The sequence below is a fragment of the Antechinus flavipes genome, chromosome 3, assembly GCF_016432865.1.
Source record: "Antechinus flavipes isolate AdamAnt ecotype Samford, QLD, Australia chromosome 3, AdamAnt_v2, whole genome shotgun sequence".
NCBI lineage: Eukaryota > Metazoa > Chordata > Mammalia > Dasyuromorphia > Dasyuridae > Antechinus > Antechinus flavipes.
In genome coordinates, this window is record NC_067400.1 from 545,044,141 (window position 1) to 545,068,599 (window position 24,459).

The 24,459-nt window shown below is 35.1% G+C and overlaps 1 protein-coding gene across 2 annotated transcripts in view; it reads left to right on the forward strand.

The window, feature by feature from the left end:
• FAM124A (family with sequence similarity 124 member A) overlaps positions 1–24,459 on the forward strand; it is a 113,447-nt gene that overhangs the window by 44,031 nt on the left and 44,957 nt on the right. Inside the window, exons 3-4 of one of the 2 annotated variants that reach the window (XM_051987373.1) lie at positions 18,941–19,006; positions 19,165–19,674. In XM_051987373.1, the coding sequence (XP_051843333.1) occupies positions 18,941–19,006; positions 19,165–19,674 (576 nt within the window). Of the gene's footprint in view, positions 1–18,940; positions 19,675–24,459 lie in introns of both variants that reach the window. The other variant, XM_051987372.1, reaches the window with a different exon arrangement.

A 24,459-nucleotide genomic window follows, 5' to 3' on the forward strand; every position in this document is an offset into this window, starting at 1 on the left:
CCCATATCTGTGCATTATTGCATTGACTGCCCCCCCATGCCTAGAACATATTTGTTCATCTCCTCTGAATCTTCAACTCTCTATTATTTTTCAAGTCTTAATTCAAGCATTGTCACCTACTTGTTATGGAAGAAATATCTCCTCTCTGAATTCATGTGGTTAACAGCTGCCAAATATATATATATATATATTTACCATGACACAGAAATTATAGATGCAAACCCTAGGTTTTATTATTATGCTCAAGTATAGCTTCAGGCCTCAGAGATAATCTGATCCATCATGAGGATTTTGACATGGATTCTCAGGCAAAATTACATCAGAGTGATAGAGAAATAATTCTCCAACATATTGCAATCTCGCACATCCTCTTAGACCATAAAAGTTAAAAAAAAAAAGATAGATTTATCATCTCTTACTTTTTTCTATGTCATTTGGATGAATTTTGTTAAACTCAGTCACAATCTCACACATCCCTTAAGAAAACAAAATTTCATCAAACTATGGGTAAATGGGTAAAAATAGGTTACAGATTACACTACATTTTAGAGAATTTTTAAGCTGATTGAGGAGCCTGGGACTATTGAGATTCTTCCTCTGACTTCTTATCAATACTTAAGACTTTTAAGTTAATTTTTACATCCCATAGGACACTTTTTATTCAGGTAAGGTTAATATTTAAAAAATTTTAGTTAACTAATTCTCATGAGGGACATGGTTCTGAGTTCCAAATAATAAAGGGAAATTTAAAATTCCTGTAATATACTCAAGGATTTTTCAGACATCTACAACTAAAAGAGCTTAATGCTTTCATCATCTCATATCTATTGGGTATATTAATGTATTTAAATTTTATGTATTTACTGTATAGGTATAGAAGAAACATGGTATAAAGAGAGAATTGACCTTAGAGACATATAGGGCTGGAGTTTTTTCCCCTTCCCCATGGCATGAAAATTTAATTGGGAAATATTTCACAAAATAAATAAAAATATAACAGAACATGGAAAATGTTAAATATGTGATTTTCTAAGTTTTTATGGGGCCTACATGGATCTTTCTGGATGGTTTGAAGGTTCTGTTTTCTATTTGAGTTGGATACGACTATTTGGGTAACACTCTGAGACTCTAAAGCTTGGAGGTACAAGCCTTCATTAAAGGGAATTTCTTCATCCAAGAGTTCCCCACAACAATAGAATTTTAGGTCCAGTCCCTATCACATTCTTTTCTCTAGAGGGACAGCTAAGTGGTTCAATGGATAAAGCACCAGATCTGGAGTCAGAAACATTCATCTTCCTGAGTTCAGGTCTAGCCCCAGATACTTGTTAGCTGTGAGATCTTTGGGCCAAACCTCAAAGTCAATGAAATTCCCTCCTCCTTCTCCCAGGTACCATTTTATAGATGCTAAAACTGAAGCCTGGGAGGGGAGATGATGTGCTTGAATGTGAATCCGGGTCCTTTGACTGCAGTGGCTACTGCAGTGTTGGAATAGAAACCAGGGAAATCGAGTTCAAATGTTTATTAGACTTGTCTAATTGTGTGACCCTGACCAAGTCACTTAATCTCTGCCTCAGTTTCCTCAAATGGGAATAATAATACCTAATAAGATTATGTGAGGATCAAACAAGATGGCATGTAAAGCTTTTGGAAACCATATTGAAACACCATATAAAGCATTTTTATTATTGTTGTTATTGTTATTGTTATATTTTCACTGTACCACTCTGCTTCTTATTAAGGTCCCTTCTTGTTTGAGATTTATGAATCCAGAAGATAATCAATAAATGGATGCTGATCCAAAGATTTTACTGGTCCTTTCTACATTCTTCTGGGAAAAAAAGGCTTCACAGAATTCTATATTCTTTGTCAAACTGAGAAAAAGATGTCAAGGCTGATGTATAGTAGCAATATAAAGTAAAGTATTATCAAAACATTCAATATAAGTTGAGAAAAATATTTTTTTCCTTGAATGGCTTAAATCAGTGATGTCAAATTTAAATGGAAACAGAACCACTAATCCATACATAAAGATCCCTGCTGGCCTTATACTAATATAGAAAACTACATACTAACTATATTCTATTCTATTTTTATTTATTTTATTATATATTTTCCAATTACATATTTATCTGGTAATGGGTCGTGTGCCACTCTGGAGTGTTGTGGCTACAATGGCAATATGATTGACACCTATTATAGATAATTGCCTTGGTTCCTTTCTTAATTACTGTGACATTAAAAGATCACTAACAAATATAAATGTTTATCCAGCATATTTCTTGATTGCTATTAAGCATGTCAAGCATAATTTCAGATCTTTTTTGGTATAAAGGATCCAAAAGACTACTTGATTTTTAGCTAGTTGCTTGCAAAAACTTATTTTTATGCTAAAATTAATTAAAATTTTCCAGATGTCTTGGAACATGTAATTTCAGAGGCTGATGGATTGCTTGAGCTCTAGAGTTCTGGAGGACTACAGTGTCCCTGCTAAGTCTAACACTTATATGATGAGTCACTGAGATTGGGGGCTTTCTGCTTATAAATAGTGAGAAATGGGATTGGCCTGTAAGTGACCACTTCCAGCCTGAGCAAATTAAGGGCATCTGCCTCATAAATAAAAAATTAAGTACACAAGAGATAGATAGATGAGTAGATTGATGGATGGATAAATGAATGAGTGAGGTTAAGTAAATGAAAGATGAAATTTGAGAATGTGCTATCTTGAGATTAATGATTGATCTGAACTGGGAGATTTGGAGCTTTGTGTATAAAATTTCATACTATATTAAACTTGATAGTATTTTAACTATAATATTTTTTATTCTTGTTGTTCAGTTGCTTTCCAGTTGTGTCAACTCTCCATGACCCCACTTGGGGTTTTCTTGGCAAAAATACTAGAGGTTATTTTCCATTTCCTTCTCCAGTCCATTTTACAGATGAAGAAACTGAGGCAAACAAAATTAAATGACTTTCCCAGTGTCACACAGCTAGTAATGTCTGAGGCTATATTTGAACTCAAGAAAATGATTCTTCCTAACTTCAGGCCAGAGCTCTATTCACTGCAACCCCTAGTTGCTCTAATATCTTTTATATTGCTTTTAAATTCTTGAAGAGATTTTTTTCTTAGTATTATTTTTTAAAAAGCAAAGAAGCAAACAAAAAAAAAAAAACAAGGCAGTATGAAAAGAGCATTTGCATGAAATCAGGAAAGACATGGGTTCAAATTTTGGCTCTGCTACTGACTAAGCTATATGATCATGGAAAAGTCATATAAATTTCTTGAGCCTCCTTTAGGGGTAATATTTTGTAGCTCTTTACATTTACTCTGAGCAATCAGGATCCAAACAATGACCACTTGAGCTTGGACTGGGACCTATAGGGGTGGCCAATCAATAAGAGTGTTTTGCATATAAGGTTCTTAAGAAAGAAATGTAGCCCCTAAACCCCAATATATTGGAAGTCCCCAATCAAAATTTACATTCCTTTAGACAGAGCACTGGCAATTATATACCTTATGTAGACAGACTGTTTCTGTTTTGGCCATAAATTTGGAGGGTCTAATCTTCCCAGATTGATTTTTCTCTTTTTTTGACTTAGTAAAAGAGGCTATTTTCTGCCTCATTTCTTACACTTAATTGCTCAATGGGCTTTCCCTCAGTCAAACTTAGCTTAAAAAGGCCAAGGTCTCCCACTGCATCTGGGACCATCTCCAGTCATCGTGATTTATATCTGGCCACTGGACCTTGATGGTTTTGGAGAGAATGTGAGTCTGGTGACTTTGCATAGCCCTCCCTTACTAAATTCCAAATCACTTGCAAGTCTTGACATCACATTTCTGATGTAATACCTGTAGTATTACATCTCCTTTATAGTATTATTGTGAGGATTGTAGTAAGACAATTTTAATATTGCCCAAAAAAAATTTTTGACAGATAATCATACAAGCTAGAGCTTGCAGAATTTAGCAGAGACATCAAATTTTAACTTAGGTAATTAACTGGGCAGTGATAGAAGAATTTCTGGCTCAGCTTTATTGCCCCTGTTTACTTAAGCTGAGACATCAACTGTAACCCTGTAGAATCTGCTAAGTTCAGTTGAATCTCCTAGCATTTGCTCATTAATTTATCATTTTCCCTTTTATACATCTTCCCCTTTTTGCTGTTAGTTCTTTGATGTGTAAATCTTTCCCTATGGCTTCTGTGGAATTCCAACAGTATCCATCTTGCTGATATAATTAGAGATTATATAGGTTTGCTGAAAATCATATTGGAGCCCATTGATTTTTATGTACTATAAGACTGTGCTCTGAAAATATGATAAACAGATACTAAAATGTTTCTTTATGTTGATAAATATGATTGGTATCAGTACCTATGAATGAATTTTTAATTTTATATCAGGATTATATCAGTATCAAATAAGGCAATGTTTAGAGATATTTGGCAGACTTTTGGGGGACCAGATAATGCAAGTCATTATGGTTTTTTTTAGTTGAAGGTTCCAATTTATACCCTCATATTTACTACTGTCTATTCTAATATTTATATTATATATATCCATTCTCTCTGGATGCTAAATATCCAGAGGATCCCTAACTCTCTCTCTTACGAAGACATTTAGAGTTGAACAAGCACAGAAAAGGTGATCTTCTAGGGTTCTCACCCCTTCTTAATAAAATGAGTGATGAAGATGCCTTTGTTCTCCAGCCCCTCCACTTATGCATGTTATGATATTGCCCTGTTGTTCTCTACAAGGAAATTCACCTCTAGTTCTTGGGTTATTTAAACTAATTTTCCTTGATAATTAAATGCCTTTTTCTTGACTCCCTCCAATATTGTTTGACATTTATATCATGAAGTTTAATTGTATTTTAATCACTATTCTTTCATGATTAAATCTTGGGATTTATCTGTTAGTAATTGTAAATTTTATCAATAAGTACTTTAATGTCTATTTTCAATATTTATAAATAATTTTGCTTGTATTATTTATTACAGCATAATTTTCAAGTTATTCAATTTGTTGTGTTTTTTCTGGGAGATCCAGGATCCTTAGATTATCTTATGTATCCAGTCCTCAAGGTTGATTGCTTTGAATTCTAAAAAAAAGTTACATGTTCTTCCAATGATATTGTCCTTTGTTTTATCAAAATTTCTCCCACATCCATATTTTTGATTGTCGTTCTCTTTCTTGGAGCCTCTATGGTTTTGGACAAAATCTCCAATATCTGTTCCAAACTGCCTATCTCTCCTTTGTCATATTGGGGTTTTTTGAGAGCCAACTCTGATTTCACCTTAATTTTAATCCTGATAGCCAACTTTATTTTCTCTTTTAATTTTCTTATTTCTCTTTAGAAGCATTCTGAGTTTTCTTACTGTCATTCCATTATTCTTAGTAGTCTTCTTGCTGTCTTTTTTTTTCTCCTGGGAATTTTTGCCCTGCTTTCTCTCACTGCATATTTATCCATTGTTTTCCATACTTTTCTAGTTTTCATTTAACTTTCTGTCTTTATGAACATAACCCATTTTTCTCAGCTTGGGGCCAGAACCTATACTCTGTGTGTGTGTGTATGTGTGTGTGTGTGTGTGTGTGTGTGTGTGTGTGTATAAATATATATATAGATAGATATATAAAGTATAGCTTTTTTTGTTGACTCTCTCTGTTTCCTTTCCTTTCTGTTCATAACATTATGTTTGTTGGGCTTCAGCACAGTTTGTTCCTTTTCCCAGCCATTCTGTAACCATTTTCTCCTGTTCAGACCATTAGTATGAGGCAACTTCAAAACCTGCCTTCAAAATATTCAAAGCATTGAAGGTGAAGGGATGGAGCCAACTGGTACTGAACCTCCCTGACTGTTAAAATTTCCACATGAGTATTTACACTTCAACCAAAGAACTAAAAATCAGGGCTTGATTTAATGTTTTGTGGGTCATCTAGAGTTAAGAAAATTATGAAAAAAATATTAATTATGTACATTAAACTTTGAAATGAGCCCTCATTTTTTTTCCCTCCTAGGGAATCAGGCTAATTCACTACTAATCCCATGCTGCCCTTTTTACTTTGCATTTCTATTTAGTTATTTAGTTTTTCAACACTGATCTTTTTTCCTTAGTCTTCTGTTCTGCCTTTCCACAGTCTGAAGCTTTATCCAGCAGTGACCTATTCATCTTAATGTTACATGCTTAGTATGCTGTATGTGGCCTCTCCTGGGACTTTTGCCACTTGACCTCTTTCTGGGAGACAAGTCCTGCTGGCGTAGTAACTGAACTAATAAGCGATATGATGCAATCAAGATATTTATTCACCTTCTGGCATTTGAGGTGGAAAAGGTCTCCAGCTTAGTTCTGGGGCCAATTTTCCAGAAAAAAAGTCCCAGACGCCCATGTGTCAGCGGCTTGGGTCAGCCAGCCTCTGTCCCTCTGCCCATTTTCAGGTTCCATTGGCCTTGGGTGCCCAACACCTGGGGTCTAGAAGAAGCTGTACTGATGGTAATGACAGATCCCATGATTAATGTCTGTAATCTCTAATCTCCATGTTGGACAAAGCTCTTCATCTGTAGTGTAAGCAGAAATCTAGAAGAGTAAGGGGTTTTGCTTCTTTCATAATAATAATCATCATCTGTATTCATGGTATTCTGAAATCTTAATGCATTGTAAGCTCTTATAACTGTCCTAAGCTTTATAATTTTAATTATAATTTTATATAATTTTTAAATTATAATTTTAATTATAGATAATATATTATAATTTTAATTTTAAAAATTAAATAATAATTTTATTATATATATAATTTTAAAAGCTTAAAACCACACTGAGACTTTTGGGACATCCTGTATAATGTTTGATAGTATAAGCATTTAAACTATTAAAGTTTACAACTGCACTGAGACTTTTGGGACACCTGTTTAATGTTTAACACTTTTTATAAGCATTTAAACTTTTAAAGCTTACAACTGCACAAGATTTTTGGGACACTTGTATAAGTGTTTAACACTCAGTATAAGCATTTAAGCTATTAAAGCTTACAGCTGCACTGGGACTTCTGGGACACCCTGTATAATATTTAAGTTTTTCACAGATCTTTCCTTATAATCTCACATGAGGCAGATCCCAACAGAATTGTTGTCTGTATTATTGTTGTTAGTATCCATTGGACTGTGTCTCTGGCTGAGTTTTTTATTAATATATATATTGGTGTCCGATGTTGGACTCTGATTTATAAGGTTCTAATGGAGAATCCACTGCTCTCTTTAGCCCTGTCCCCTAAGTCAGTTCTACTGGACCCTCAGCATGATCTTTCTGGCTTCTTGTCTATGTAGGGACAGACTCCTGGCTTTAGGTCAGTGAGTGGGTGGATAAAGTGGGGCAGCAGGTGTATGCAACTTTTTAATGAATTTGGCTTGGGAGGAGAGAAAGGATATAAGAAGAGAGATAATGGCTAGAGGGGATGTTCAGATCAAATGAGGATTTTTTAAGGATGTGAAAATCATGGGAGTGTTTGTAGGCACAGAGAAGCAGCTAGAAGACAGGAAGAGATTAAAAAACAAAGAGTAGGGATCATAAAGGGGCCGATTTCTGGCAAAGATGGTACGCAGAGGAATTAAGGATACAGTAAGGGCCACATCCTCACGTGAGATAGAGGTGAAAGAAATACTGAGAGGGGATATTTAAATGATATGAAATGAAGAAGTGGGTAGAAAAGGGAGCTGGGAGTACAAAAGATTAAAAGGTGCTGGGATTACAAAGGCAAAAATAAAATAGTTGCTGCCCATATTTAGTCAAAGTTTGCTGGAAAATAATTGAAACAAGAATAAAATGTTTGTGTTTTTTAAAGTTTCCCTTTCAGGTTTACCCCATTAGTTAAGTCAGAATCACAGAACAAAAAGCAAAATATACTAAAAAAAATGATACAAAAATAGGAAAAGAATAATAACACATTAATGATATATATGGTCATTTCCTGTTTAGTTGCTTGTTGGATGTGAAGGCAGGAACAAATATAAAATCCTTTGGCTTTCAAAACCCTTTATAAACTGCCTCCTCTCTCTTTCTAGTCTCAAACATCACAACCCACTCACTCTTCTTTATTACCCTCCCCACTTCCACCACATCACTGTTTCATCTAGTGATACTGGCCTCCTTTGCTCTTCCTTAAACAAGACCCAATCTTCTAAGAGTTTTCTCTGGCTATTCCCCTTGCCTAGGATGCACTTTCTCTTCATCACCACCTCCTGATTTAAAGTTCCTGCTAAAATACTACCTTCTGCAAGAAGTCTTTTCTAATTTCTTCTACTTGTAGTGTCTTCGCTATGTTGATTATTATCCATTTATCATGTAATATGGCTTGCTTGAGCCAACTGGCCCACTTCTGATGCTTTATTTTGCTGGGGTTATTAGTCACAAGAGGGGTCACAGAATTACAAAAGTACAGAATTTAAAAGGGACCATCTCTGCTCTCAACTCCAACTCATACTTGACAGGAGTTCCCACTATATAATATGCCCAATGAGCATTTGTTCAGTTTCGGCTTGACCTCCAAGAATAGGGAAACTACCACTTCTCCAGGCAGTACATTCAAGCAGCTGATCAACATATATTTATTAAGCACCTACTATCTTTCAAGCATCATGCTAAATGCTGAGGATATCAAGCAAGGAGCTTACAATCTAATGAGAGAGACAACATGTAAACAATTAAGTACAAATTATATACAGAATAAATTGTTCAACTCCAATAATTGGGAAGTTTTTTCCTGACATTAAACCCAAATTATCTTGTTTTCAGCTAATTCTCATTAGATTAGATTAGATCTTTATTCTTCCCAAAAGAGTCAAACAATTCAGTTTTGTGAAGTAAGATATATTTATATATACTCCAAAACTGTTATTTTCTCAATTCACATTCTTCCATTCTCTAATACTCAGACAATAGTTAGACCATCCCCTTCTCCATTTCAATTTCCTTTGTTCCCTTTTGAAGCTTAAATTCTCTTTCCTTTAGGAAAACCTCGTTCTCTTTTTAAAATGTTCTTTAAGACGTCTGTTCAGTAAGGAAATAACTCAGCTATATTATAAATGCAAACATTTCACACTGTGCAATGTCTACTCTCCATAATGGTAGAGATTTTTAATCTTAGCTTTTAAAAACTATTTGCTAATATTTACACTTATTTCAATCTAGTTAAACTTTTTATAGACTGTTGTCCCCTTAAATTACTTTATAATATACTCAACTTCCTTTCTTTAGCCTCAACAACATTTCAGTCACATCTATTTTTCTTCAGTCTTATGTCAGCCTACTATTTCACTCATTTACACCACTCACTAGGCTTCTCTATCAATTTAATTTACCTTTTAATTCTTTCACTTAGATTTATTTTTTACTTTGCCTTGTCTTATCAACTACCTTCTCCTTTTTCTTGAGTCTACTTCTTGGAGATCTTCCCCCCGGAATAGCTAAGTAATATAGTGGACAGAGCACTGGTCCTGGAGTTAGGAAGATCTGTATTCAAATTTGACCTGAAACTCAAATTATTTATTAATTTATTAATTGTGTGATCCTGCATGAGTTACTAATTCTTATTGTCTCATGCAAAAAAATATAGATATCTTCCCCCTAATTCTCCTTGATTCTTTTTAATCTTCCTTAATCCTTTTCTCCTCAAATTTTTTTTGATTCTCCCCTTCAGTCCCAAAAGTAGAATCTCATAAGGGGTAAAAGCAAGGGAAAGGGAAAAGAAAGAATATAATTATGTAGAAAGGAGGTATATATATATATTTTTTTTTTTTCTTTTCTCCATTAGATTGTGAACCTCTTGGTGACTCTCCAGCAGTTAAGCACAATGCCTGACATACAGTGTTGTTAATTATGTTATTTTGTTAATAAGTGTTGTTAATTATGATGATGTTCATGTGTGGCATAATAGTGGAAATATGTATAAAAGGCTTGCACATGTTTAATATATATTGGATTACTTGCCATCTACGGGAAAGAGCGAGAAAAATTTGGAACACAAGGTTTTGTAAGGATGAATGTTGAAAATTATCTGTGTATAAGTTTTGAAAATAAAAAGCTTTAATAAAAATAAAGAAATATTCTATTAAAAAGATAATAATAATGATGGTGATGGTTTTGGAAGGAAATATCAGACTCTTTTGAAAGCCTAACTCACTGTGAAAATAAATTCTCTAATCCACTATAGAAAAGTTCAGCAAACTTTTCAGATTCATTCTTTCTTTTGCATTGGTGATACTGGCAGTGGGTTGTTTTGGTTGGGTTTTTTTACCCAACTCTCTGAACAGTTGGCATAAGAGATCCTTACGGAAGATGATAATGGAAGGCGTGAAAATAAAATTGCTGTGTCTCTGCTTCTAGAAAGCAAAACTGTTATTAATTATTAATAGTCATTAAATATTGATGAGCAACATAATTTTCTCTGCTTTTTCTATTGTACTGAATTTTTGCTGGTTCTATTGAGCTCATTTTCTCTGGTGGGTAGATAATCTTAATATCTAATATGATTACTGTGTTGTCCTAGGAAGCCTTTTCACCCTCAGGTCGTGAGGGGCTCCTTCAGTTCTGGAATACTAATGTCAAGGATGGTCTTCACACAATTCGTCTTCATTAGAGTTGGTCTGGGTATTCACATCTACTAGTTCTTACTGAGCAAAGGGAAGACCGAGAGGTCATTTTCAATCCTATTTTCTTTGCTTGCTTGCTTGCTTTTTGGCTACCAAAGCTACCAGCTCACAGGAAAGGTGTCTGCTAAAATTTCCATCTTGTCTCTTTGCTTTAGTGTTCTTGTCTTGGCTCCTTTCAAGGCAGCAAAGTTTCATATAGACATCAAGAATGACTTTTGTTAATTGTCCTGTCAGAAACTTTTGCTTCACTAAGGACATTGGGCAACTAGCAACATTGATGGCTAGGAGAACAAATTTATCTTTATTTTAATTTTCAAGCTTCTTCTTAGCACTAGATCAATTCACTTGACTTCACTGCTCTGCTTTTTTTATTTTCAACTTCAAAAATGTTCCTTTCTTCTTCAGTACTCTGACACTGGCCCTTTTCAAAAGGTGACATCAAAAAGAACTCACCAGATGAAAGAAGAGGTCTTTCCCTAAAAGATTTCCTTGCTTTCCAACTATTCAGAGGTCTTTATCCATTCTGTTTTATCATGATGCGGCATCAATTAATATATAGACAAATCACAATTATTCATAGTCATAGGAGACAATCCCCAAACCTCAGATTAGTGTATAGTGTCATTATCCTCCCCCCCCCCCAGCTAAATCTCTTGCCAGAGTGGCTGACAAGTGGAAAAATTAATTAGTTTTACTTTGAGCATTTTTTTTTGTTGTTTCCCATGATCTTCTGATAGTAGCATAAATATCAGTGAAATGGCCAATGGGCATGTAGCCAAAGAGAGAAGGCAAAGTAATGGAGCTGACTAAATTACAATTTGAGGTTATTTTTTTCCTAGGAGAGATTAGAAATATATGTAAATCCATATTCATTCTCCCACCAAGTATCCCTTATGGCTAAGTGCCCATATTTGCCATGCAGCTGATTGAAGTCAAGGACACAACTTGTGATTAGGAAATAGATGGAAGCCAACTGCCCCCAACACGGATGTAGCCCATGACCCTATTAGCATTGTGTTCTGATAACTTGCCTATTTCTGTAAAGATTACTGTCATCCTTCCAGTCATCCAGAGTCCCCGTCTCATTTTTATTTTTGTTTCTTTATTCTCCTTTACCCCATGTGGAGAATCAGTTGCCAAACCTTTTGTTTTTCCATTCATGGCGTCCTTCTTTTTTCTACTAGCATGACCACCATCTTAGTTCAGATCTGAATTACCTCTCATCTGGACAATTGCAATAACTTTCTAATTAGTCTCCCTACCTTCAATTTCTTTCCTACTTCAGTTAATTTTCTATTAACATGATTTTCCTAAATCAAAGTTCTGATCATATCACCTTCTTACTCATTATTCTCCATTAGTTTCTTAATGACTTTCAAATCAAATATAAGCTACTCTGGCTTTTCAAAGCTTTCATAATATAGCTCCAACTTATATTTCCTAGGCTTTTTCTAATTTGTTCTTCATCTCATATGCTATAGTCCAACTAGATTAGCTCTGTCTTTCCTCACACATGACATTCTTTCTTCTACCTCCACCCATTTCCATGCCTTCTTTTTTTACTTTTTAAAAATTTTATTTTAATAATATAGTATTTTTTCAATTATATTTAAACAACAATGATTTTTGTAAGATTTTGAGTTCCAACTTTTTTTCTCCCTCTCTCCCTTACCTCTCTCCTCCCCAAGACGGCAAACAATCTGATATAGGTTATATGTGTACAATCATTTTAAGCATATTTCCACATGAGGAATGTTGGGAGAAGAAAATCACAAGAAAGAAAAAAAACAGTGAAAATAGTATGTTTTGATTCACATCAATCTCCATAGTTCTTTCTCTGGATGTGAATGGCATTTACTATCCAAAGTTTATTGTAATTGCTTTGGATCACTGAATTGCTGAAAAGAGCTAAGGCTATCATAGTTGATCATCACACAATCTTGCTGTTTCTGTATACAATGTTGTGATGCTTCTGCTTGCTTTACTCAACATGAATTCATGTAAGTCTTTCCAGACTTTTCTAAAATTTTCTTGTTTGTCATTAGAGAATAATAGTATTCTATTACCTTCATGTATCATAACTTATTCAGCCATTCCCTAATTGATGACATGCCTTTTCTTTTTTTTTTTTTTCTTTTGGAGGTAATGAGGATTAAGAGACTTGTCCAAAGTCACACAGCTAATGAGTATCTGAAGTCAGACTTGAAATCAGGTCCTCCTGACTCCAGGATTTGTGCTCTATCCACTGTGCCATTTGGTGCCTCCATGCCTTTTCAGTGACTTTCCTATCTCCCAAGAATGCAAGCCTTTCTCACCTCCATCTTAGAATCCTGATGTTTCCTTCAAAAAAAATTCAAATACCATCTTTTACATGAAGCATTTACTATTGTTTCCAGCTTTTAGTACTTCCTGTCTCCAATTGTCATGCATTTATTTTGTGTGTGTATATATATATATATGTTAACTATGAGTTCTCTAAGGGTTGAAGCTATTTCATTTTGGGCTTCTTATCCCAAAAATCTAGCAAAGTTCTAGCATAAATAAATGTTTTAATAAATACTTATTGATTTATTGATTCTAACCTCAGAGTTGGGATGGAAACTTAGATGTTAAAGGGTTATAGATTTAGAGCAAGAAAGAGTACTTTGCAGATACCCTCCCATTTTACAGATGAAGAAATTACCATTTACAGATAGTAACCTCCATAGAGATTAAGTGATTCTAGTCAACTATGTGAGTGGAGTTAATTGTTGAACTAAGATCCTCTGATTCCAAATCAAATGTACTTCCTACCACGCTATGTTAAGATCTCCTGAAAGACCTTTTCTGAAAGCTACATCCCTCAGACTCTTTAGCTCTGAGCCATACAGCAGCATTGCCCTAATTATACCAAAGAATGAAAAATTCTTCTGTTGAAGATACAGAATTAATGGCCCAATGATTAATTTAGTCCAACTGTCTCTGTCTATATTTTTAATCTGATTAGTATTGCTATCTTTTGTGTTAGATCATCTTCATTTATGATTACTGCCTCCATCTACAAGTCAGTGAGTCATCATCCTTCATAACAAAAATTAAGAAATTATTTTAAAGCTGTTCAGCAAAACCAATTGACATCTCAATCAAATCTGACAGTATATGTATAATTCCATATTTGTATTCCTCCACTCCTACAAAAGGGGATAGGGAAGTCTTCTCTGGGACCAACATTGGCCATTATACTTTATATGAATATTCCTAAAGTAACTACGCACAAGGTTTAGTATAATCTAGATGAGTCGTCTGAGCAGCTGAGTGGTGCAGTGGAAAGAGCACTAGAGTTAGAGTCAAGGAAACCTAAGTTCAACTTACTTACTTACTACCTGTCTGATCCTGGGCAAGCCATTCATTTCTGCCTATTTCCTAATTTGTAAAATAAGCTAAAAAAGTAAATGGCAAACCAAAACATTATCTTCCAAGAAAACCCCAAATGGAGGCATCAGCAGTCTTCAAACATGATTGAAACAATTTACAATGACAGTAACAAAGAGAAGTCATTTCTAAATCAAAGACATCTCTTGGGCAAAATTCACTTAATCTGCCTGAAAACAAAGTTAAATAAATTAAAAATCCCTCCTTCTTGCCCTCCCTCTGTCTCCTTTTTTCCTATCTTTTACCCTAATTCAGGATCAGAAAGTTTGTTTTGCTTGTAGTTATTCCCTCTTGGATACTATCCTACTATTTAACATCATTTCTTCTCACTTCTACTAGTTTCATTCTTGAGTTTGATGTATTTCTACACCAAATTTCATGTGTGTGCATGCGCATGTGTTCAGTCATCTTTTGTTTGTATAAGGTAAAAGTAAGGCTCATATGATACTTCCCCTACTTCTTCCTCCAATGAATACTTTTCACTCGCCCAATTATGAGAAATATTAAGTATCACCTTATTATTTCTCTCCTTTCTCTATTCTTTTTTCATTTCTGTTCATTCAGTTGCCCTCCCTTCCCTTAACCTTTTAAAAACCATTATAATAAAGTCAACTCCTCTCCCCCCTCCAATATTTTCCTTATTTAACTCAATCAATACACATGGAAGATATTAAGGTCCTAAATAGGCACTTGTTATTTCTCCCCCATTAGGATATTAACACTACAACATCATATGACCTCTTTCAATCTGCCTTTCCAGGTTTTTCTTGGCTCTTATAGTTGTATATTAGTTCTGCTTATTTTTCCCCTACCTGGAATTCTTTTCTAGTAAAAATCCTTATCCTTACCCAGACAGTTAGAGTCAGCATTGCTAAGTTATTCTTGGTTATAAACCTATCTCTTTTGATTTGGGAGATATTCTATTCCAAGATTTTCTCTCATTTGTAGTAGAAGCTGCCAGGTCTTCTGTGATAATTATGATTCTTTGGTACTTGTATAGTTTCTATTTGGAAGCTTATAACGTTTTGTTTTGTTTTGTTTTGTTTTGTTTTCTTTGATGTGGGAGCTCTAAATTTTGGTGATAACATCAATGGAATTTTTCCTTTAAGGATATTATTCGTTTTTCTATCTTAACTCTTCCTTCTGATTCTAATAGATCTTAATCTATTGGACAATGTTCATTTATGATTTTTTGAAATATAATATTCAGGATTTCGTGGGAGGGAATCATCATTTATAGGGAGTTAAGTGATTCCTAATTTATTTGACCTATTTTCCAAGTTACTTATTGTGGATATCATATCTCTTACAATTTTCATTTACTTTTTTCCTGTCTTTTGATTTTGTTCTAGTATTTCTTGTTGCCTCATGTAGTCATTGATTTGTTTATTCTTTTAGGAAGTCTATTAGATAGACAAGGTTCACTATTTTTTTTCTAATTATCTTTTCAATTTTTCCCCATAGTTTATATTTCATGTTTTTGTTTTGTTTTGTTTTACCTCTTGTTCAGTTCTTTGAGGCTTTCATGTAATCCTTTTAGAAGAATTTTTTTTAGTCTCTGCTTACAGTTCTATAACAACTATTCCTTTCCTCTATGGGGAGAATCTCTATATCTGATTCTTCCCATAGTTACATTGATGTCTTTTTTGGTTTAATAATCTCTCTAGCTCTAGTTCCCAAAATTGGGCTCTTTTCCAGGGTCAGGATCTGCCCTCACTACACTTTTGCAGTGATAGGTCTTCTGGATCAACTGGTTCTTGTTATGACCTCTATCTTCTAGGGTTCAGGGCTCTCTGAATCTTTTGAGATTCAGAGCACTGGATCTTCAGGATCCTCTTCTCCATGTCAGAAGAGTGCTGGGGACTCCAGATTCCATGGGCACCCAGAATCTCCAGGTTTCTCTGAAATCATCCTGCTAGTTGTTTCTTACAGAACCATCATATTCCATAACATTCATAAACCATAATTTAATCTGCCATTTTCCAACTGATGAGCATCCACATCCATTCCAGTTTCTTGCTACTACAAAAAGGGCTGCCACAAACATTTTCACACATGTTGGTCCCTTTCCCTCCTTTAAGATCTCTTTGGGATACAGACCCAGTAGTAACACTGCTGGATCAAAGGGTATGCACATTTTATAGCCTTTTGGGCATAGTTCCAAATTGCTCTCCAGAATGGCTGGATCCATTCACAACTCCACCAACAGTGTATTACAATTTTTTCTATCCAGGTCATCTGCAAGGGGTTGATGAGGGAAGGTCTTAATTATTTTACTAGTGGGAGAAAAGGAAGTAACATGTACCTTTCTCCCTAGTTTCCATGACATGGACTTCTCAGCACCAAGGACTTTCATTGGCTTACTTCAGCGTAACTTAGAATAGGAAATAGTTCCAGATATTCAAATCTCAAATCCATCCATATTTGTTATTATTTTTTCTTTTTTCATCAAAGTTTTTATTTGTTTAGATACTTCTTTCAACATATTGACCATGCTAGGGATTTAAGATAAATATTTTTGTTTGAATTGAATAATTTTTCTTACCTTTTTAACCATATGTTTAATATATCTCTGTTTAAAAAAAATATCAGAAGCAGATTTGTATAGTGGATAGTGTTGCTTAGAATTTAGGGTGCTGTGAACTGTGAACTGACCTCTGAATCTTATTGCTGTGTGACCTAGGACAAGACATTTAACCTATACTAGCCTCAGGCAACCCCATAGGATTTATCCTAATCAATGACTTATTCCAAGATCTGATTTTGAGAGAATTCTGATGTCGAATCGGAATTTTTTCCTGTGACATATTGAAAGCATTTACATGGTTGTAGGTAATCTAGACATGATATTGTCTGAAAAGAACCCAGAGAAGGAAAACTGACTCTGCTGGTAACTCCTTATGTAATCTTGATCAAGTGGAGGTGTTGATGTGAGTTAATGAAACTCTGATTTGAATTCCTTGAAAGTAAATACTCTATTGTTATTAGATAATGGGGCAGGTGTAGATAGAATGTCAAGCCAGGAAGACTCATATTAAATATACTTCCACATTAGTTATGTTGTGAAAGAAAAATCAGAACAAAAAAGGAAAAACCATGAGAAAGATAAAACCAAAAATTAAGTAAAAATAATATGCTTCAATTTGCATTCATATTCCATGCTTCTTCTCTAAAGCAGAAAATTTTAACCTGGTGCCCATGAATATATTTCATGAATTTGGGTGGGGAAAATACATCTTTATTTCAATATGCATGATTTCTTTTGTGATCCTAGGTATTTTATCTTTTTATTTGAAGACATTGTGAGAAGGGGTCTCTTTAGGCTGCACCAGTTTGTCAAAGGGGTCCCAACAACAAAAACATTAAGAGCATAAGATGCAGAGTATTGCTAATTTGGATTGGTAAAAGGGAATTTCTTTTTCTTTTTAAGTTTTCAAATATTTTTCCCATTACACATAAAAACAATTTTTAAGATTTATTTTTTTTAAGTTTGTGTGCCAAATCCTCTCCCTATCCTCCTCCTTATGAGAAGGAAAATAACTTGATATAGGATATACATATGCAGTCATGTAAAATATATTTGCATATCAATCATGTTGAGAGAGAAAACACAACCAAGAAAAAAAGAAAAAAGAAAAACAAGAAAAATAAAGAATATGTTTCGATCTGCATTTAGACTCTATCAGTTCTTTCTCTGAAGAGGACAACATTTTTCATGATAAAGCCTTGAGAATTGTTTTGGATCATTATATTTTTGAGAATAGCTAGGTCATTCACAGTTTATTGCCATATAATATTGCTATTTCTGAGTTCAATGTTCTCTTGGGTTCTGCTCATACCACTTTGTATTGGTTCATGTAAGTTTTTCCAGATTTTGCTTGTAACACAATAATTTTCCATCACAACCATATACCACAATTTGTTCATCCATTCCCCAATTGATGAGAGTCCCCTTAATTTCCAATTCTTTTCCACCATAAAAAGAGTTGCTATAAATATTTTTGTGTATATAGGTCCTTTTTCTTTGATCTTTCTGGGGTACCGACCTAATAGTGGTACTTTTGTACAGTTTGGTTGCTCTTTGGGCATAGTTCTAAATTGATCTTCAGAACGCTTGAATTAGTTAACAACTCTGCCAACAGTAGAGTTCCAATTCCAATTCCAATTTTCCCACATTTTGAGGGTTTTTTTTTCAATGTGAATTCCCTATGACAATGAAGACCCCTATCTTCTCCCTCAAAAAACCCTAAAAACAGAAAAATAAAGTATTCATTAAGGATAATATTTGAAAAAGAACAACACAATGAAAAAAGTAGAAGCATAGAGAACAGGACAGGAACAAATTATTGAAGAATACATTGCATGCTAATGTAATGAAGAGGATGCTGAATTTAGAGTCAGGAAGACCTTTATTCAAATCCAGTCTCTATCATTTACTATAGCTATATTACACTGATCCAGTTACAAGTTTCCTTAATCTCAGTTTCCTCATCTGTAAAGTGGGGTTAACAATAACACTTACCTCCTAAGGTTGTCCTAAGGTTCAAGTGATATAATTAATGTATGTGAAGCAAACCTCAAAGTACTATGTACATGTCAGTTATTATTCTACAGGTGCTTTTCATTGTCACAATTCAGAATCCTGAGACTGATCAAACACTGTATGGTTCAAGCAAATGTTGAGCTGCAGGGTTATTTTCCCTGTCTTAATTTAGTCCCATCTCCCAATGATGCAGACACTCGTGGAGACAGAACTGATGGAGGTCAACCTGGCTGGTGTGCCTTCCTTTTTCTGTCCAGTCTTTACCATAAAAATTTTTTGAATTTTTTAGAGAAAAATTTTAGAGAAACAAATTTTCATTAACATGATCTTTCTATTGGTTCTTTCAGGTGAACTTTCTGTTGAAGATACCCAGGATCCCTTCCTTGTCAGTGTCCACGTTATCACAGACCCAGGTGAGTCCAAAGCCCTCCAGGAAGCCATCGACAAGGTATTGGCTTGGGTCCACCCAGATCTCCAGCTCTTCCGTGTGTCTGAAAGGAGAGTGGCTCGGAAGCGGAAGAGGCAGAACAAGGCTTCCCAGCCAGCCCTTGCTGTCGTTCTCTTCCTACAGGAGGAATATGGAGAAGAGCAGATTTTAGAGCTCCATGAAACTTTCCAGAGGCCACCGTGGCACTACCACCACACGGAGCGGGTACATGGCAGGTTCCTCCCCTACCTCCCCTGCAGTCAGGATTTCTTCACCCTGGCCCCAGGAACCCCGCTGTGGGCCATTCGTCCAGTACATTACGGGAAAGAAATTGTCCGTTTCACCATCTACTGCCGCCATGAGAACTTTGCTGACATCTTGAAGCTCTATGAGCTGATCCTGAAAAGGAACCCAAGTCAGAGGAAGTCAGACTTCTGCATTTTTCCCATTTACTCAAATCTGGATGTGGACATCCAGTTCTCTCTGAAAAGACTCCCCAGTGGTCAAACTCCAGTGCCCACTGATTCCTCCGTGCTAGAGTTCCGAGTGAAGGACATTGGTCAGCTCGTCCCTCTTCTGCCCAATCCCTGTAGCCCAATAAGTGAAGGAAGATGGCAGACAGAAGATCATGATGGGAACAAGATCCTTTTGCAGGTACCTGTGTTAGATCATGTCTGTGAGTGAGGGAAATTTTAGCCAACTAGCTCATGCTGCCATCTTTAGATCCTCTAAGAAATAAGGGGAAAAAATAAGCTCCCATTCTTTGTCCTCTCACTTTTCTTCACCCAAAAGTACAAGCCAGGTTGTTCATACTCTAAGAAAAAAGGGAAAAAAAGTCCTCATTCTTTGTGTACTCACTTTTCTTTACTCAAAAGTACAAATTGGGTAGTTCATACTCCATCTCAAACAAAGGAAGAAGCCTGGAGGAATCTCTCCGCTGGATCTTTTCATTTTCCTGTTGTGCCTCCAGTCGGTGCAATCAGCTTTCTTTGAGTGGCTTTTGATTTACTCTGTTGCAGCATCCACGGCTGAACTTACAGAAAGGAATGCCAGTGGGTTTTAGTTGCAATGACTATCAGGTTTTGATAGAGCAGATGTTGTATGGTTTTCAATGTGGCCAATTCATGGTTTAAATATTTCTTGAAGTAACCTCTTGAAGTCAATGAGTTGTCAGCAATTTCAATTCTGAGCCCCCAAGCAGAAATGGCAGAAAAGCACCCACTTACAGCTTGTTGATTGCAAAATGCATCATTTTGCATTAGAGAGATTTATTCATTGTTCCATACCCTCTTGTCCCCAGTTGTTCAGAGGACAATGTGAGCATTATTAGTGGTTGTTAAATTGAGCAATGCATTAGGAAAAAAAAATACTTCTTTTATAAACTTATTTAAAGAGTATGTTATTTTTGAGAAGTTTATGGACCTGATTTTTTTTGATTATCCTTGAAAAAGGGAAAGAAATGAAGTTTAATGAAATCTACTCAGTTGACTTTTTGCCTTTCTATAATAGTTAGACTAATGCACAACCTGAAAGTCCTTCTTCCCTGACCCCCCTGCCACTAGTGGATTTCCTTTTAGCCTTTTGGTCACAATTAATTGTGCTTCAAAATTCAGAATTCACAACTTAAGTCCATCATACATCTCTCTGGGATCTGTTTGAATATATATGCTTTCAAGATTTTTTTGAACCAAAAGTGAATTAATTCTAAAAGTTAGGAACCACCATGGAAAGCATAAGTCATAGTGTTAGGTGATACTTAAGAGTCAACTAGTATAATTCTTTTGTTGTATAGATAAGGAAACTGAGTTCCAGAGGTGTTAAAATTATTTGCTTTGTTATTTGTCACCATTCCATAGTTGCCTCAGTGGTTAGCTTTTGAGTTCTCCATATGATAGCTTTGCAAGAAAGAAAAAGCTCTTTGCTATTAGGGAAATGCTATTAGCAGTTCTTATTCCTGAAATCACAAAAAAGTTAATATAACTCCAGGTAAAGATATAGAATTTCTATGATATTTTTATTATATATTATATATTTATTATATCACATTATAATAATATATAATATAACATTATATTGTTATAATATATATTATATAACATTATAACTATGTATTGTGTTATAATATTTATTATATTATATATTATATTTATATATCTTTAAACATAGACATATTCCCACAAAATTAAAGGAAATTACAATTTGGCAATGATGGGGTTAATTGCTTAGAATAGGCAGTTAGGCTACATAATTCAAGCCAAAAATAGGGCTACCTAGAGATCTGAATTATTCAATCTGATTATCAATGCTGGCTGAATAATGTTCAGGAATCCGGCTGAATACATGAGCCATAGTAATATGATACTCCCAGAGTAAGGACTTAATAGATGCTTTTTCATTTAATCATTTATTCCTTCATACTCAACAACAACAAAACAATACAAATCTAATTTTTGGTTTCTAATCATTTTTGAATAGGGATAGAGAGTAGATCTGAGATTTCATTAGCATAATGAAATTTTAAATGAGGAATCTCCCTTTACCAGTGTACCCACTCTGTAATTTATAATTTGAGACCTTTGCCTAAGGCAGTGAGAGGGTAAGTGATTTGCCCAGCATCATTCAGTCAGGATGTGTCATTGGCAGAATTTGAACCTAAATCTTCCTGATCTCTATCAACTTTCCCATGCTGTTTCTATGATAACTTTTTTCTAATATAAAGAAATTTCTCTTAGGTTTTTGCAATTAATCCAGATTCTGCATTGGTCCATGCGGGTGGGTTGCATGGATTATTAGCATAGCTCATCTCAGGTTGCTCATGTTCTTTGTTAATCTGTATTTGCACCATTTGGCAGGACAGTAAAATTGAATCAGAACTGATGAATGTTAGCATTTATAATGTTGAAAGACCAGAAAGAATCAGATGTTTACTAGGATGACTTTTGCAAATGAAACAATTCAGAAATCGAGAATCTTTTCCTCCTTTTTGATCCCCGAGGCAGAGTACGAAAGCTTGACCTGAGTTTGGTTCGGAGTGACCTCTAAAATGTATTTTCAAAAGGAGCCCCACAAAACCTAGACCCTCCAATTTGTCCGAGTTCAGCCTTTGGCGTCAAAGTGTGAAGAACATCAGAGAAATGAAGCGGTCTCTGGGCTCAGTAATGCATGACATCAAAGGGAACTTTGTGTGGAGGAGAGAAAATCAATGTGGACAGAAAGGACTGACTGACCCTTTTAAAACAGCCATGTAGGAATCATGATTCGTGCTTAAAACTAGTTTGACAGGGCAACATTAATGGATTGTGGTAGAAAAGAATATTTTGCTTTCTCACAAAATATAAGCCTCTAGGGTCCTTAAAGGAATCTCCAAAAGTGGGTTGCACATTGCGTGGTTGGCATAAAGTCGTTTGTGAATGGGGATGGATAAAGTAGAGGGAGAAATTATTTATTTATATTTATTCGAATTTATTTATTCTTATGCTTTAAAAAAACCTTCTCCCTACTCACTCACCCTGGAAATGCAAGGACTTTGCAGGAATCAATTCCATTTATGATGAGCATGGAAGCCTTAACCAGCTCCATGTTTTTTCAATCTGGGCCAATTTGGCCCTCCTTAGGCCACCAGGTACCCCTTTCTGAGGGCTCACCTGTCAGCTCTAGCCCTTGAGCCATTTATGACTCTGAACTCCAGCCTTAGCCTTCCTTGTAATAGGGATTACAGGCGTGGACCACAACATCTGGTGGAAGGATAGTAATAGAAAACCTGTTTTTACCCATATTTTCCAGAAGTTTACAATAAAAAGCATTCCCTCTCCTAAGCTGCTTTTTCTACTAGAATTTCTGCCAAAGTCTTTTGTTCAGTTTGTGGGAATTCAGTGTGGAAGACCAGCTCAACTGAATATTGTTTAATTGCTTGCTTAAAATACAGATTGTATTTCATTGTCAGCCTAATCAACTTAACCCTGTTCCCCTCTCCCATGTTTCAGGAAGACTGCTTCCCCTAAGGTAGATACTTGTATTTGAAGTAAGATTATATTTCCTCTTCAAAGGAAGGAAAAAATTGACATAAAATATGTTTATAAATTCTCTAAACATCGTGTGGCTTATGAGAGGAACTCAGAGATGCTTTTCTTAGAGCATTCTTTTTTCTTTTGGTTTTCACCAACCAAAAACTTAGATATAAATAAGTCTGGGTTCTGGTGGGTTGGTGAGATGCTACTTTTCCTACTCTTCGCTTCACAACTAGATGTCACAGTAAAGTACTCTGCACAGGATCAGGGAGTCCTGAGTTCAAATTCAGCTTCAGACATCCTAACTGTGTGACCCTGGACAAGTCAGCCTGTGTTTGCTTCTGTGAAATAGGAATGATAATAGCACTTGCTTTTTACAGTTGTGAAGCTCAAATGAGATATTTGTAAAGCATTTAGCACATAACCTGCCCCATCATGGACTTTATATAAATCCTTATTCCTTTCTCCTGCCATTTCTTCTTCATGGTATGCTTAATTGAAAGATGCAAAAGCTGTGACTACAACAAAAGCAAAGAAGTAGATATGAAGAAACATACTAGGTCCCATAGAAAAGCATTTTAGTCGTTAATTTAGAAGATTTTGTGGTTATTGTTTAACAGATATCCAGAATTTATATAATTCTTTGCAATTTGCAAAGATATGGAACTCATAATAACCCTGAGAGTTTACTGCTGTTATTATCCCCCCTCCCCATTTTTGCAGTTCAGGAAATTGAAGCAGATGGGGATTAAGTGATTTGCCCAGCATCATACAGCTAATAAGTATTTGAGCTCTCTTTGACTCCCAGATCCAACAATATTCACTGTGCCTACTTGGCTGATACTTCTAGATTATAAGAATATTTTTATATTCTTCACAGTATCTAGCTCAATATCTTGCATGTAATAAGAATAGAAATTGGATCTGTTATTTCACTGGCATGAAGAACTTCCAGGGAGGAAACTCCCTTTAACCAATGCAGATTGGCAATGTCTTTGTAATGTTATAGTCTTTTGCTTTAAGCACTGAGAGGTGGTCTGTCAAGGATTTCACAGCCAGTATTCATCTAAGATAAAACCTGAACTCATGTCTTCCTGTCTCTGAGCTCAGCTCCCTAATTACTGTACTGCTCTGCCTTTTTTGAATGTAATCAGTACTCAGTAAATATATGGAACGAATACTGTGTGAAACAAGAGATGATATGTATTAGAGTTGGGAGTGGGGGAATTTGTAGCTAGCTAAGAATTTATTTTATGTCTTTGAATGTGGAAGAAGGATTTAATGATGATCTTCATATATATATATATATATGAAAACTCCTTTCACAGAAAATAGAGAGCAGTTGTTTATCATCACCAAGGCTAGATAAAAGAATGGGCTTATATTGATGCCATAGGTTAGATTCAAATAGAAAAAATTAATTGATACAAAA